At 56.1% G+C, this 16,142-nt stretch overlaps 1 protein-coding gene across 4 annotated transcripts in view; it reads right to left on the bottom strand.

The window, feature by feature from the left end:
• The window catches only part of CLUH (clustered mitochondria homolog), a 28,012-nt gene that overhangs the window by 2,838 nt on the left and 9,032 nt on the right, over positions 1-16,142 (bottom strand). For 2 of the 4 annotated variants that reach the window (XM_051992134.1, XM_051992132.1), the window contains exons 3-25: positions 11,577-11,748; positions 8,291-8,434; positions 7,818-7,945; positions 7,498-7,652; positions 7,206-7,331; positions 6,578-6,725; positions 6,260-6,352; positions 4,933-5,627; positions 4,501-4,706; positions 3,990-4,097; positions 3,709-3,809; positions 3,077-3,229; positions 2,928-2,990; positions 2,534-2,778; positions 2,204-2,288; positions 1,955-2,108; positions 1,730-1,869; positions 1,520-1,600; positions 1,136-1,261; positions 935-1,056; positions 497-590; positions 281-415; positions 123-196 (exon numbers count right to left, since the gene is read on the bottom strand). In XM_051992134.1, the coding sequence (XP_051848094.1) occupies positions 123-196; positions 281-415; positions 497-590; positions 935-1,056; positions 1,136-1,261; positions 1,520-1,600; positions 1,730-1,869; positions 1,955-2,108; positions 2,204-2,288; positions 2,534-2,778; positions 2,928-2,990; positions 3,077-3,229; positions 3,709-3,809; positions 3,990-4,097; positions 4,501-4,706; positions 4,933-5,627; positions 6,260-6,352; positions 6,578-6,725; positions 7,206-7,331; positions 7,498-7,652; positions 7,818-7,945; positions 8,291-8,434; positions 11,577-11,748 (3,548 nt within the window). The remainder of the gene's footprint in view (positions 1-122; positions 197-280; positions 416-496; positions 591-934; positions 1,057-1,135; positions 1,262-1,519; positions 1,601-1,729; positions 1,870-1,954; positions 2,109-2,203; positions 2,289-2,533; positions 2,779-2,927; positions 2,991-3,076; positions 3,230-3,708; positions 3,810-3,989; positions 4,098-4,500; positions 4,707-4,932; positions 5,628-6,259; positions 6,353-6,577; positions 6,726-7,205; positions 7,332-7,497; positions 7,653-7,817; positions 7,946-8,290; positions 8,435-11,576; positions 11,749-16,142) is intronic. The other 2 variants (XM_051992135.1, XM_051992133.1) reach the window with 1 other exon arrangement.

Genomic DNA, 16,142 nt, shown 5'->3' with positions numbered 1-16,142 from the left:
CAGAAGAACTCGCACTCGGCCCCACGGCCCATTTCAGGGGCAGGGAGGCGCGGCTGTGCCCTTCGAGCTGCACCCACCCCAGGCGATCTCCTTCCCCCTTTGCCCCCTGACCCTGAACTGACCTGAGTGGAATGAAGAGGATGCCGTTAATGATGTGGAGCTGCTCCAAGACGCTGGCCATGCTGGGGGCTGTGACCTGGGCACGGACAAGGGGCGCTGGTGAGACTGGGCACCGCGGGCACACCTCCCACCCTGGCTGGGGAGTGGCAGGCCCGGGTACCTTGAGGGGCACGATGTTGGCGCTGGAGCCATTGCGGTAGATCTCATTCATGGTGCGCTGCAGGGCCACCGCCTGCTGGGTGAGGCACTTCAGGTAGTCCGAGCTCTCCTTGGTCTTCTCGTGGCTCTCTCCGAGCTGCCGAGAGAAGCCGGGTCAGGAGACCCCCGTGCGGGGCGTGGGCCGCCCCCTGCCCCCTCTGCCCGCCGACCGCCTCACCTGGCTCTTGTAGATGGTGTAGCCCTCCTTCTCGTGCTGCAGGGCCGACCGGAACTCGGCCTTGCTCTCGTAGACCCGGGCCACCAGGTGGTGACTGAGGAGGCAGAGGGGGCCCGGTGAGCTCTGCCCTCGCTCCAAGGTGACAAGGGAGGCCCCAGCGCTGCGGCCTCCCCCCCTCCAGTCTCTGGGAAGGCCGCTGGGTGGGACCCTGGGGGTTAGGGTCCGTCTGGAAGCGCACACGGGGAGTCCCTCTAATGACGAGGGTGGTCTTTCTGCCTCCCACGGTACCACGATGACCAGCATCCCTCAGGGGCCTCTTGTGAAGGAGGAATGAGACCGAGAGGGGTCTCAGGGGCCCTCAAGAGGCTGGTGACTGGGAGAGGTGGGGGGGGGTAAGATGGGGGGGGGTCTGGTGGGCTCCTAGGAGCGCCCGCTCACCTGAGGGCCACCTTGAGGGACTTGGCCCCATGGTACTTGGCGTTGATGCTCAGGGCGTTCTCCAGGAAGCGCAGGGCGAGCTCATACTCCATGACCCCGTGCAGCACCAGTCCAATGTTGTTCTGGGGATAAGCCAGGCGTGAGGCGGGGGCCGGGCCGCGCCCCCAGCCCCCCCGCCCCGGGGCCTGCCCCGACACTCACATCCAGCAGGGCCATTTCCGGATGGTCTTCCCCGAAGACCAACAGCAGGAGGTAGCGGGCGCGGTAGAGCAGGCTCAAGGCCGTGGACAGCTGGCTGCTGGCGAAGCAGTAGAGAGCCAGGTGCATCTGCGGAGGCCGAGGACAGGGTCAGGCCCTGCCTCCGACCTCGCAGCCCGGGCTCGCGCCTCTCGTCCCTGGGGGCGCCAGGAGCTCAACCCCTGGCTTCTAGCTGCCCGCCCGGAAGGGCACCAAGTGCCCGAAGGCCCGGGCACTATCCCCACGTCCCTCCTCCCCCTCGATTTTCAGATGAGGAAACTAAGCCCAAGGACACCCGGAACCTCGGCCGAAGCCTCCAGCCCGGGCCAGGGGCCCCGAAGCACTCACGTATTCCTGGATGGTGTTGGGGTGCTCGATTCCCAGCACCCGCTCACTCATCAGCACCGCCTTCTGCTGGTTACTTAAGGCCTAGGAAGCAGCCAAGGGGAGGAGAGCTCAGTGGTGCTGCCGCGGCGGTCGGGCCTTCTCCCACTGAGCGGCCTCCCCCCTCCCCCGTCTCTGGGGCCGCAGACGAGGGCCTGGGGGAGAAGCTCCCACCTCGGCGTAGTCCCCCATGATGTAGTGCAGCCGGGCGAGGAGGCGCAGGCAGGCGCAGATCTCCACGTGCATGGCCCCGTACACGTTGTTGAAGAGGTTCAGGGCCTCCGTGATGAGCTCGCAGCCCTCCTTCAGGAAGCCTGGCAGGGAAGCGAGGCCTGTAATCCCGCGCCCGCGCCCTCGCGCGCCCCCCCCCCCCCGGCCCGGCCCGGCCCGTGCGCCCACCCTGCTGCACTTTGGCCTGGCCGCTCTGGAAGAAGTGGAAGGCATCGGAGGCCTTGGGGTTGACGTGCTTGACCACGGGGAAGATGTTGAGGACGTCCTCCTCGGTGAAGGCCGGCTTGTGCCTGCTGTCGAAGCTGTACTCCTTGAGTAAGATCTGCGGGGGGCAGCAGCAGGGGGGCGTGAGCGGGGGTCGCTCCAGCCCCCGAGTGCTGCGGCCGGTCAGCCGGGGCGCGCGGTCTCTGCACCCACCTGGATGCCGGTTTTCAGGGAGATCTCTCGCAGGAGGGTTATCTTCTGCAGTCCAAAGGTCTCCACGGCCTGGTCGACGGTCTCACTGAGGAACAGCAGGAGCTCAGTGTCTCCGGGCCCTGCCTCCAGCTCCCTCCCGGCTGCCTCTGCTCAGGCTCCAGGAGCACCGAGCTCCCCAAGCAGAGGCTGCCGTTCTCTGGCCCATCCTTTCCCCGACCCCCCCATCCTTTCCCCGACCCCCCCATCCTTTCCCCGACCCCCCCAATCCTTTCCCCGACCCCCACACTTGGCCCTTAACTCCCACTCCCCCCTCCCCCCACCTTCCCTCACCACTCAAGACGGAAGTCAAAATAGCTCTTGGCCTCCTGGCAGATGTCCTTCCAGAGCTCCTGGGGGGTCATGACGGCCCAGGCCGTGTTGTCGGCCCCTCCCGGGGGCCTGTTTTTCCTCCTCTTGTTCTTCTTCTTGGAGACGAGCTCGTCAGCGGGGAGGTGGGCAACGGGGTTGGGGAAGGAACTGAGGAAGCAGTTCAGGAAGTGGCTGATGGCCGCCGAGAGGCCCGAGAGTTCCACACCCTGAGTCAAGCACACCGGTGTCAGGGTCCGACCCGGCTAAGAGGCCCAGGGCCCAGCCCACGCCCGGCCCCCCCAAGGCCAGTCCCGGGGCCCAGCGCACCCCGAGGGCACTGTGGGCCCCCCCAGGGCCACCTCCGGGCCGGGGCTACCTGAAGGTACGTCTTGAAGATGTGCTTGGCCGAGCGGGTGATGAGCTCGCTGATGCCGATTTTCTGCAAGGGGTTGGGGGGAGACGCCATCAGCTGCCGTGGAGGCGCCTTCCCTTTGCCCCCGCCCCCGCCCCGGCCGCGCCACTCACATAGATGTGGTCCAGCTGAGGTCGGGCCGGGCTCCTGAGCACAAAGTCCAGCACCTTGCCCAGGTAGCGGATGTTGATGCCGCGCTGGTGCATGGCCTCCGCCAAGGTGGCGCCGTCCATGGGCAGCACTGTGTGATCTGTGCAGTCTTTCACCTGGGGCACGGGAGGGGGTCAGGAAGGCGCTGGTGCCCCCAGCCCCAGAAGCCCCCGACCAGCACCCTCCGATCTGGGTGGGCCTATCCTGCTCCCCCGGACCCCCCGAGAGGAGCGCAGTCAGGAGCGCCGAGGGCCCCCGGAAGACCAAGGAGGTCATCTCGCTCCCCCAAACTCCCTTTCCCAGGGACACGGGCAGGGCCTGTGGCCTCCCTCTCCCTTTTACAGATGAGGCTCAGAGGGTGACCTACAGGGGTCCCCGCAACTGCAGGGAGGCCCGGGGTGGGTGTGAGCCGGGACTTCCTACAAAGGAAAAGGCTGAGACGACAGCGTTTCCTTCCCTCTCCTCGACTGGCCCAAGCCTGCTCTGTCCCAGGCCAGGGGGAGGGGGAGGGGGAGCGCTCCGGGGGGCCCAGGGCAGCTCCTGCGCTAACTGAGGCGGCTGGACTTGGGGCATCCCCTGGCTCTCGGGCCCTCACCAGGCCGGGGATCTGGCAGGAGAGCAAGAAGGCCGCGGCGTCTTTGAGAAGCTGCTTCTGGTCTCGAACTTCATCTTGGCAGGACTCGGGGAATCGCACACCTATCAGCGGAGCGGGAAGAGAGGGGCGGGATCTGGGGGTAAGGGGGCGGGCACCCTCACCCTGGAACTGCTTAGAGGCTGCCTTCAGGCTACAGCTCCCTCCCCCCAAACACCCACACACACCCCGCTTTGGTTGACCCCATCCCTGGGCCCCCTGGGGGGCCTTCCCCTGCCTCCCACCTGGTGAAAAGATGTCAGGGTTGAAGCGGATGTCAAAGGAGGTGCTGCTGACCGAGCCCACGGCCTTACAGGCGTTCTGGATCACCTCCCGGCTCTTGGGGTCCACTGCTGGGGAGAGAAGGGCACGGGCAGATGAGGAAGAAGCAGGGCGCTGCTTGTCGAGCCTCTGCGGTCCCTCTCGGGGCAGGGCACGGATGGGGCTTGTCTGGGGGAAGCCCGGGGGAGAGCCCCTCTCCCCATCAGCTCGGCCGGGCCCCGCGGCAGAACGGGCCACATCCAGTTCTTCATCTAGCCTGTGAGGAGGAGCGGGGCCCCCGCGGCCTGGACCACTGCCGGCAACGCGCCCCCACCCCCAGCCCGGCAGAGGCAAAGCAATCAGAGCCGGGCCGGACGCTCACCCCCAGGGCTCGGCTCTGATCTGCAGTGACAGACACGGACCCCACAGGGCACGAGGACATGACCCAGGACCCGCCGATCTCAGGGCTCCCCCCGCCCCCGGCCCCAGCCCCACCTGGGCCGCTGTCGGAGGCGATGGTCTCCGCGAGCTCCTTCACCTTGGCTAGGCCGCTGGCCCCTTCCTCGGCGGCCTCCAGGGCCTCCGGGCTCTCCGAGGCCCCGGCCTCACAAGCGCCGTTCTCCAGGGGGCCCGGGCTCTCGGCCCTGTTAGCCTTCTGCTGCATGAGCTGAATGGCCGCCAGTTTCATGAAGAGGAGGTACCTGGAGGAGCAGGCCCAGGGCTTAGGCCAGCGCCCTGCACCCAGCCCACCCCGGGAGGGGGAGGCCTGGGACCGATCCCTGCTCTCCCTGCGCCCGCGCTCCTCGGGGGGAACCTGGGCAGGATGTCTCGGCCCAGGAAGCCCGGTCCTGCGGAAGAGGGCTCCGTTCTGGGCCAATGCCGAGCCTCCGGCCACACGGGGCAGCTCCCGGGCTTCCCCAGCCTCACCTGTGCTCCACAAAGGCGTCCACCAGCTCCTGGCGCAGGCAGCAGAGCTTGTGGCGGTGAGGCTTGGGGAAGCCGGCCCGCCGGCAGTCCTCGGGGAGCTCCTCGCCAGCCACCGGCAGGAAGTTGAGGTCGGGGGGGAAGGTGCGCAGCAGGTCCAGGATGTAGTGGCGGCCGTCGTTGCCGATGATGCCCTTGCACTCCACGGAGGAGCACAGCTCCACCTCCTCGTCGCGATCGTTGAGCACCCGGTGCCGCTGGATCTTCAGGGGCCGGCTGGTCTTCTCCAGGAGCTCGAGGTAGCGCGGGTGCGAGACCACCGTCTTCCCGAAATCGATGGAGCCGTAGATGACGCTCTGCTCCTGCTCCCGCTCGAGGATGCCGGGGATGATGGACTGGGCCGTGACTCGGTAGCCGCGGTAGTCCACCACCACGGTGCCCAGGGTGTAGAGGCCCTCGACGTCGACTGCGTTGTAGGTGCGCACCCCGTTCAGGTCGTTGGTGGGGGCCACGTAGGCGGCCACGTCCCCCCCGAAGTCCTTGTAGTGGTCTCGGACGTCGAAGCCCAGACTGAAGAAGATGTTGTTCCAGATGAACATCTGCATCTTGGTCTCCTCGCTGGGGTTGATGGCCATGACGTTGCCGTCGATGACCGCCATGGCCCCCCGCGTGGCCGCCGCCGTGAAGTCACTGTGCACCTGGCCGGCGGAGAGTCGGCTCAGCGAGGGAATCCGGCCTTTGCTCAGCCGCTGCCCCCTCGGGGGGGAGGGGGTCAGGGGACCCCTGCTGGGGTCAGAGGGCCTGGGGCCCCCGTTGCCGGAGAAAGGCTTTTAAACCCAAACGTAGCTGCCCAGAAGCGCGCTCCCCCCCCTCCTGGGTCCCTGCCCGGGCAGAGCATCCCAAGCTAACAGGGGTCCCTCTCCCGGACACTCGGTGGGGGAGCACCGAGGCTCACCCTGCAGGAGGAGGAGGGAGAAGGCCTCCCCCCGGCCTGGGAGGCTGCGGTCGAGCTGAGGAGCGGCCCGGAGGCCAGCGGGGCGGCCACAACTTTGGGAGAGCAGGAGCACAGCGGGTCCTGCCTCCAGCCCCGCCTCCACCACCCACGAGACCTCGGGCTCTTCCCTCTGCGGGCCTCAGTTTGCACAGCTTGAGGCTCTAACGCTGTGAGATGGCCAGAGTCATGGGGGGTAGGGGGGAGAGGGGGCTGGGAAGGGAAGAGCAGCCACATACCCTCTGCTCCCCGAGCCCCCCCAGGGGCCCTACATCAGCCCGCCTACATCAGTCGACAACTGGGACTGGGAAGCCACGGAGCAGGTGCTCCTCTCCCTACCTTGAAGATGGCGCGTTCCCGCAGCAGCCGCTCAGGAAGGTTCTTGCGAGGAAGCTCCCTTGTGGTCTGCAGCTCCTCGTTCCAGTCCCGGGTCTAGGAGAAGGCCCCAGCCCAGCGAGCGGTTAGAGGCCTCTGGGACACGGCCACGGCTCCTGGGGACAGGCCCAGCCTCCCTCCCTTACCCACATCGGTCCACAAGGCGGTCCCAAGCCCCAGCCCCCTCCCTCCCACTCTCCCTTCACACAGGAGGAAGGGGGGGTGTCGCAGGCTCTGACAAGTACCCAGGAGGCTGAGGGGGGAGGGGGGCTGGCAGGGCACCTGGCCAGGGATGTGCTCTTCGTAGCCCAGCCGAGACGTGTAGGCGTCCTCAGCCCGCACGCAGTCCATGGCGTGCTCCACCTGGGGGGCCGTCCAGCTGTACACCTGGAACGGGGTGGCGATCCTCTCGAAAGGGTGGCGCTGGACCCTGCATCGGGGAGACACCCCCCAGCAGCATCACCAAACAGGCCCCCCCAGTGCGGCACAAGATGGCCCCGCCTTTCCCTGCGGGCCCTCTCCCCAGAACTGCCTTTCCTCCCCCAGACTCCCCCGCTCAAGGCCCCGGGGCGGACGCAGGGAGGCGAGTCGGGCCTGAAGCGTCCAGGCCAGGGGTGTTCATGACGAGTCCCTGACGGCGCGGTTTCAGGTCCTCTGTCTGATGCCGACCCAAGTTCCTTGGGGAACCCCCCCAATGGCTCTGCTTAGGACCCTGAGGTCCTGGGCAGGCTCCCCTTTCTCCAGTCAGAGCCTGTGGCGGAAGGTCCCACCCCGAACCCCAGCTCCGGGTCCAAGAACAGAAAGTAGATAAGACAAAGGGCAGAGTCTCCCCTGGGGAGGGGGGGGGACCTTCAGGGCAGGGGCCGGGCCAGACGCCGGAAGGGCCCGGCCAAGCGGGAAGGGACCTCACCTTTTCTTCTGCAGGAGAGCAAAGTTCTTCTTGAAGGTCGGACTGATCTGGTTGAGCAGCTCCACCAAGGAATGGCTCAGGAACCGGGGGCTGGCAGGTTTGGGGTTAAAGTTGTACGCGGTGGACCTGCGAGGAGACGAGGGCGGTCAAGGCCGGTCCTGGCCCAGATAGTGCCAAGCTCAGGGTTGGGGACAGGGGCAGAGAAGGGAGAGGGAGGGGCCGGGGGGAAGCCGTGGGCAGGCGGGGGCCGGGGGGGAGATTCGGGGCCGGGCCGGACAAGGGGCACACTCACTGGTTCAGGTAAAAACCGCGCGTGGAGGCCGTGATGCTGACATGCCGGTCCTCTGCCGTGATCACAAAGAGGTACATGAGATCCCCATGCATCTTCCGGTTCCCAGGTGGGGGGTTCCAGCCGCTCATGGTGAGCACCTTCAGACACTGCAGGGGCTGTGGGGACAGGAGGGGTGGGCGCGTGCACGTGCGTGTGTGAACAGCAGCAGTCAAAGCCGCTGGACCCAGGCTATGGGTGGGCGGGCACGGGCCTGGTGGGGCCCTGGATGCGGTGCAGGAGCCTGGGTCTCCTGGATGGCCTGAGGCCCGGGGACAACTTACCTTCCAGTCCCGGTTCTGAGGCTGCAGAGCACAGAGCGGCCGCTCCTTGCTTCCGGGGAGGATGTGCTCAGGGGGGGTGCAGTCAATCGGCTCCATTTCAATGCCCTTCTTCTTCCTCTTCCCGCTATCTGAAGGGGCAAAAAGGTGACCCCGTGAGACAAGCGGCCCCCGACCCCTACAAACCCCTACATGGGCAAGCCACACGCCGGGTCCACATCCCCAACCTATTATCAGGATGTCTCCCAGGAGACCTGGGACAGGGCAAAGTGGGGCTCACCAGTAAGGGCAGGACATTCCCCCGGCATTCCCTCAGGAAAAGACATCTGTCCTGACCTCAAGCCCAGGGGACCCTGCGGGGCAGGAGGGTAAGGACCCCAGAGGGGTTCGGAGGTAGGGCCACAGGAAGGCAAGGAGGGTGAAGGACCCAGGAGGGCAGGGAGTTAAGGACCCCAGGAAGGGGGGGGGGGGGGTACCTCCTAAGTCACCATCCGTGAAGATGCTGAGGAAGGACAGGGAGTTGCAGTCCACCCCATTGAAGGCATCTGAGGGATCCAGGCTTTTCAAAAGGTCTCGGATGTGGCGCACGTGGATTCGGGCTTCCCGGACGGTGTAGGGCTCTGGGGAGGAGTCACAGACTCAGAGCAGAAATGCACTTCAGATCCCCCCTTGCTTCACAGGGATGGCTTCAGCAGAGGGGCGAGCACAAGCCGGCACCCAGCAGACCTCCCCCCGCATTCCCGGCCCTGGAGCCTGCTGGGGCTTTCCTCCCAAGTCTCAGAGGCGTGTGTGCAGAGCGCAGCCGGCCTTGTGAGGACAGATGGCACAGGCCCTAGAAGCAGAGCCAAAGGGCCCCCCAAGTCCCCCAGCAGCACGTAGCCCAGGTCCTAAAGGTCTGTTTTATTGAAATACGGGAATGACCAAGGGGCAGAAACAAAGCATTATACCAAGTCCAAGGGGGCAGCTTCTGGCGTAAGGGGCAGCCTAGGGCAGGGGAAAGGCCAGAGTGCCCCAGGCAGGAGATGAGCCCATGGGCCAAAGGCCCCAGAGTGCAGAAAAGGACAGAGGCCCAGGCCAACCCAACAAAGCTAGTGGGAGCACAGGGAGCCAGATGGGGCCTCCGAGGACAGCTAGGCCAAACCTCTCATTTCACAAAAGGGGCAACTGAGGTCTAGCCCCACCAAGGCCACACAGCTGGTTAGGCACCTGAGCCTAGTTCCAGGCAAGCTCCCCCGTCACCGGCCCTGAAACAAAGGGTTCCTAGGAACCAGGTTCTCCGGGGCCTGACGCTGTCAGAAAGAAGAACAGCTGACGTTCGCTTCCTTGGGACATCCCGCCGGAGGGGTTTGCTCATGGCCCACCCAGCACAGCGGACACTGAAGCCGGTGCCGAGTTATCCTGGGAACACCAAACTCCTCGCGCTGTGTATTAGATACAAGTATTCACAGGCCGGAATCCCAACCCCCGAGAAGCCCTCCTGGAGACGGATACACGGGTCAATCTCCAGTGACAGGAAGCTGGAAACAGACCATTTCTCTTGTTTGGGAAAGTGAGTGGGGCAGAGGAAAGGCGGGAGCTGAAGGCACATGAAGGAACGAGGCTCTGGGGGAAGCTGTGGGGGCCCAGCTCTAGGCCAGAAGCCCCTCAGAGACCATCAGGCCCGTTTTAAGAGACAGAAACTGAGGCTGAGAGGCTCCAAAGTCTCTTTGGACTAGTCCAAAGTCTCCCAGGGAGAAGAGGCAGAAAGAGCACTTGAATGCAGGCCCTTTGCCACCAAAGCCAAGGGTCAGGTTGTTATTCCAAGTTCTGTCACAGCAAAGGAGCCTGAAGATGCCGGGAGCATGAGGGAGGGAAAAGTCAAGGAAAGGAGAGACCATTGGATAAGAAGCCTGGCTCAAGTGAGCTCAGAAAACAGGCAGTATGAGGGGAACTGGGTTCCCAAACCAAACAAGAAGCTCTCCGTGCACACAGAGAAGCGTGTTCAAGGGAACCTGAGGAAGGGAGAATGCTACCAGAAGCCCTGTGCCCACACTGGCACCGGGGGAGGAGAGCTCCAGAGGAGGGTGTCTATCCTCAGGTTAGCACAGAGAAAGTGGCTGAGTCCTGTCTGCCTGCGAGCAGTGTGAGAAGGATGGAAACAGACCGGATTAAATTTTGCAAGAAGTGTGGCCAGAAAGGGAAGGGGAGAGGTTGAAAATGGGCAGAGGGGATCCGAAAAGCCTTGTTAGGATGAGCAAAAGTTGGGATTCTACTGTAGCAGAGATTTGGGAAGAAGTCGGTGAGGAAATCAAGACTGAAGATGTCAAAGAGGGAAGGCATTTGGGAGGGAGAGTGCAAAGAGAGACAGGGGTAAGGTCTGGTCCAAAGCCAGACCCAGGAGGATGGTTCTGGCAGGGACCTGTTCCAGTAAGGAAATACGTCGAAAAGGACTGCATATGTCTAATGTCTATCAGAGTGTTGGGGATGGGTCTTGGAGAGAGTCGGAGAAGGTTTGGAACACAAAGTCTCACAGGAAAGGATGCTGAGAACTACCTTCACATGTATTTGGAAGAAAGGAATGCTATTTAGGAAAAAAAAAAATCAAATTTAAAAAAAGATATACCTGTTCCAAGATTCTAAGGCCATAAAAACAGTAAGGAACCTCAAGGAGTAGACAGTGAGAAGGAAGGAAGCTCCCATCTGGTGCTATCTATCTTCCTCGGGAAACAAGAGACCAGCTAATGTACTGCCCGGCTTCTTAAACTGTGGGTCACGACAGAATGTTGGGGTTGCAAAATAATGATTTATTATCAGCAAAGGTTTGATTTGTATTAACTACTTTATATGCCTACACACCCATGGTCATGTAAAAAAATTTCTCAGCTGTAAAGTGTTCACAAATGGAAAAAGCTTAAGCAGCCTCGTACTACTGTACACACAGGGCTGGGGGTCATGGCTGGTGCTTGATAAACGCTCTGGATCAACAAGCACAGACTAGGACTACCAAACACCAGAGAAAGTTTTGGTGGAGGAAAAAATATCATTTCAATGTCTCCCGAGTCTCCAGGTGTGGGTGCAGGTCAGGGAAACAGGCTTCCAGGGGCCAGCTGAGGTAAAGCTGGGCAGCTCAGGGGAAGCCCCTGGCCCCAGCAGGCAGCAAGTCAGGACCCTGATCCAGGCTTGCCTGCACAGAACTTAAAAATAGGAAGCCAACAACTATACCCAGCACCGACCAAATGTGGGAAAGCTCAGTCTAAGTTTTGACTCCCAGAGCTCAGAGAAGAAAACTTATTTTCAGGAAAGGGAGCAGAAGAAAAGGAGCTAGGAAAGAAAATACTAGATGGAGAGGTGAGTGCAAAGGACTAACTCCAGGGATGTGACGGGTGGAAGGCTTAACGAAAACCTTATTTTTCCCAATTTTATTTCCAAATCTATATCCCAGAGCCTGGAAGAGATGACAAAGAACAAGTCTCTCTTCTTAGAGGGTGAAAATCCAGTAAAAGAGTAATCTCCACTCTAAAATCAGACCTGAGAACCAAGGCAAGCCCCTAGAAAAGAGCCTGTGGCTACTCCAGCTAGCTGCCGATTCCTACAGAGCCCCAACTCTTTCCCACATGCTGTCATCCCAATCTGCTTTATACAAATTATTTTTTGGACCCATATCGATTTTGGTGTCATCTACCTTGATTGCAGTTGACTCTGATCCTTTGGGCGTCTCGGTTTGATCATGAATATATTAACCATCCTCCTACCCCCAAATGGCTCCTGAGAACAGTCACTGACCTTCCACCACTCTCAACATGGAGCCTTCCTCCAGCCCCTCAATGGTCCGGAGCTCAGAGAAGTTGTCAAGCACATTGCCATCCAGTTGCAGAGAGAAGCATGTGCGGTGGCAGGTGTCCTCCCGATCCATTAGCACTTGGTGGATCTCCTGAACCATCTCCTGGGGAGAAACCTGTACGAGAGAAGCCTGGATTGAGCGTGAGAGCCTTCCCAGCTCCCCCATGAGCAGGACAACCAACCCCAAGGCTAAAAGAAACCTTTGTACCCAATCCCCAACTCTGACTTAGGATCAAGAAGCTTCCTTGGTGGAGACAAGGGGATGGGAGCAAGACAGTTCTCTGGTTCCTACGCTGAGAACCTGAAACCCAACCACACACTGAGGTGGGGGAAAAAAGCTAAAATTTGTACTTGGGTCTATGAGTCTATGCCTTTTCTCATCCCCGGAGGAGGAGTGTCAACTACAGGACCAAGAATCTGATGTGTCAATTAAATGGGCATTATTACACATAAGAGACAAAAAATAATGGCTTATTTTTATAAAATGTTAGTTTACAAATAATTTTAATTAACATTAAAATTTTAAAGTTCTTCAAAGACAAAACCAATGTAGCTAAGATTTTAAGGAAAGTAGCAGGGTGGGGGGGAGAGGAAGGAAAGGTGAGCGTGTTGTAGAGATTTGCATCACGTTTCTCTGACAAGGCTTCATTTCCTAAATATATAGAGAACAAGTCAAATTTCTAAGAATACAAGTCATTTCCCAGTAGACAGTTAAGTTTTTTTCAGAAGAAACCAAAGCTATCTATAATAGTCATGTAAAAAAAATGCTCTAAATAGCTATTGATTAGAGAAATACAAATTTTAAAATCTGAGTTACTACATTAGACCTATCAGAACGGCAAATAAGACAAAAAATGACTAATTTGGAGGGAATATGAAAAAATAGGAACACTAGTGGTTAGTGGAGTTATAAACTGATCAAACCATTTTAGTAAGTAATTTGGAACTATGCCCAAAGGGTAATAAAACTGCAAATACCCTTTGACCAAGGAATACTACACTATGTCTGTATCCTATAGGGATTTTTTTTTAAAAGGGGAGAAAGAGCCATAAAACTGTGCACACCCTTTGATCCAGCAGTATTACTACTAGGCCTGTATCCCAGAGATAATAGGGGAAAAAAAAAGGAAAAGACCCATATATGCAAAAATGGTAGTAGCCCTTTTTCTTTCTTTCTTTCTTTTTTTTTAATAATAACTTTTTTATTGATAGAACCCAGGCCAAGGTAATTTTTTTTACAACATTATCCCTTGCACTCACTTCTGTTCCGATTTTTCCCTTCTCTCCCTCCACCCCCTCCCCTAGATGGCGAGCAGTCCTATATATATGTTAAATATGTTGCAGTATATCCTAGATACAATATATGTTTGTAGAATCGAACAGTTCTCTTGTTGCACAGGGAGAATTGGATTCAGAAGGTAAAAATAACCCGGGAAGAAAAACAAAAATGCAAATAGTTTACATTCATTTCCCAGTGTTCTTTGGGTGTAGCTGCTTCTGTCCATCATTTATCAATTGAAACTGAATTAGGTCTCTTTGTCAAAGAAATCCACTTCCATCAGAATACATCCGCATACAGTATCGTTGTCAAAGTGTATAATGATCTCCTGGTTCTGCTCATTTCACTTAGCATCAGTTCATGTAAGTCTCGCCAAGCCTCTCTGTATTCATCCGGTAGCAGCCCTTTTTGTAGGGGCAAGGAAATGGAAATTAAGTGGGTGTCCATCGGTTGGGGACTAGATGAGTAAGTTATGGTATGTGAATATAATGGAAGTGTTTTGTTTTTTTTTAAAGATAACATCTTTTTATATTTTCAAAAGACATGCAAAAATAGTTTTCAACAGTCACCCTTGAAAAATCTTATTTTCCAAATATTTTTCCCTTCTTTCCCCTTCCTTCCCCTCCCCTACATGATATATATAATTCAATATATGTTAAACATATGCAAGGGAATATTATTATTGTATAAGATATGATGAGCAGGATGATTTCAGAAAGGCCTTAAGAGACTTACATGAACCAATGCTGAGTGAAGTGAGCAGAACAAAGAGAACATCATACTTAGCAACAGGAAGATTATGTAATCAATTGTGATGGACATGGCTCTTTTCAACAATAAGGTGATTCAAGGCAATTCCAAGAGACTTGTGATGGAGAGAGCCATCTGCATCCAGAGGGAGGACTATGGGGACTGAATGTGGATCAAAGTATCATATGTTGTGCGCTCTTTTTTTTTTTTTTTTTTGGTTGTTTTCCCTTTCGATCTGATTTTTCTTATGCAGCTAGACAATTATGAAAACGTTTAAAATAACAGCACATGTTTAACCTGTATCAGATTGTTTGATGTCCTGGGAAGGAGTGAGGGGGAGAGGCGGAAAAAAATTGGGAACAAGTTTTACAAGGTTGCAAGGGTGAATGCTGAAAACTATCTTTGCATGTATTTAGGAAGATAAAATACTGAAAAAATGTTTAATAAAGAAATAATTAAAAAGGGGGTAGGAAAATAAAAAATATTTATAGCAGCTATTTTTTGTAGTGTAAAGAAATAAAAATTGAAGGGCTGCCCATCAACTGGGGAATAGCTGAATGAGTTGTGGTATATGATTGTGATGGAATACTATTGTATAAAAATTGAGCAGGATGGTTTCAGAACATAGAAAAACTTATATAAACTGGCACAAAGTGAAGTGAGTAGAGTGGGGAGAATGTTTTACACAGTAACAGCAACACTGTATGATAATCAACTGAATAATAGCTACTGTTAGATACAATAATCCAAGACAATTCTGAAAGACTTGTGATGAAAAATGCTATCCATTTTTTAACCACTCAAAAAGAATCGAGTCTAAATGCAGATTGACACATACTTTTTTGTTTTATTTCTCTTAGACTTTTTTTTAATCCACATTCTCTTTTTCAGCTTGACAAATATGGAAACGTTTTGCACGACTATATGTATACAATCTCAAGGAGGGATGGGAAAGGGAGGAGGGAGATAGGATGTTTGGAATTTAAAATATATTCTTTTAAAATGAGTGTTAATCAGAAGCGAGTAAAAGGATAATGTTGTAAAAAAATTACCCTGGCATAGATTCTGTCAATATAAAGTTATTATAAAATAAAATAAAATAATATATATATATATAAAAGGACAAGAAATGAAAAAAAATAAATGAATGAATGAATGAATGAATGAATTTAAAAAAATAAGATAAAATGAGTGTTAATAATCATTTTTACATGTAATTGTGAAAAAATAAAATAAGGTTCTAAGAGATAAAATTATTCGTTTAAATTTATAATTTTACTTGACACAAACTCTACACTTATATGTATGTATTTTACAAATAAGGACAAAGAAACTCTCAAAGACTATCCTAAGGTTACTCAGTCAGCTGCTGGTCCTATACCCAAACTGCTTCTCTGGCCCTTCTCTGGCCCTATCCTTTCTCTGCATCTTTTGGCTTCTCCAGAATGAATTGGTGGCAAGAATACACACGTGAAACAAACTAATCACAGTAAAAGGAAGTGAGGAAACTATGGGAGATCAGAAGAACTGAAGGATCAGGAGGGGCTAGAGGGAGGAAGAGAATATCTAAGCTAGATCCCAGAGGGGAAGACTTGAGCCTTCTTGCTGACAGTGGGGAGCCCCAACTAGCCGTCCTTCTTGGAAGCCCACACAGATGCTCCTAGTGCCTACACTCCAGGGGCGAGGACTGAGGGAGGGAAGGAAAATTATTTTAACATTTGTTTTAGTGTTTCCCCCCAAACTACATCCCTCCCTCCTCAGATTGGGCCCCAGGACAGTCTGCTCCCTCCTGCTGCTACCAGGAGCTAAGCAATTTCCTGGATCAGAGTCCAGAGTACAGGCAACTCTGCAGGGACAGGCCCAGGCCCAAGGTGCTCCCACAGCAGCAACTCAACATGTGGCTTTGGTCCCCTGGCCTCTCCAGGAGCAGGACCTGAGCCCAAGTGACAAGAGAGCCTTTGAAAGGGTGAGGAGAAGATGAACAGGGAAAGGGGGGAGGGAGACAGGACAAATTTACAAATTAAATTACAAATTTAGGTAAGAACATGAAGAGCTTCTAGTTTAATCCCCACCCCAAGAAATGGTCCTTGGCCAAGGGGACACCCCTAGATGTCTCCCGCTCTGGGCAGCTCCTAAGGAGTCCTTGCCCCTCCCAGCTCTGGAGGCCAGGGGCGCTCGAGGGCCTGGGGATGATGGAGCAGAGAGCTCAGCCACTTTTGTCCCTCTGGGCCTCCATTGCCTTCTAAGGCGGCAAAATTCCCTCTTGCTTCTATGTCTGAGGGTGTCTGGGAGCCTAAAAACGAGAAGACAAGGAGTCCACGCCTCCAGCCCAGGCCATGGCGCTCAGGCCCCCCTGACAGCTCATTCATGGTGGACTTTAAGGTTTAAAAATCTTTCTATTCTCCCAGTTCAGACGGTTACCCGGAACCTCCTCCCGACTTTGCAGAGGTGGGGGTCACATGTGTGGAACATGAAACCTT

Source organism: Antechinus flavipes, chromosome 4 (genome assembly GCF_016432865.1).
Source record: "Antechinus flavipes isolate AdamAnt ecotype Samford, QLD, Australia chromosome 4, AdamAnt_v2, whole genome shotgun sequence".
Taxonomy (NCBI): Eukaryota; Metazoa; Chordata; class Mammalia; order Dasyuromorphia; family Dasyuridae; genus Antechinus; species Antechinus flavipes.
Note: the sequence above shows the minus strand (reverse complement) of the source record. Positions and strands in the feature narration are given on the sequence as shown.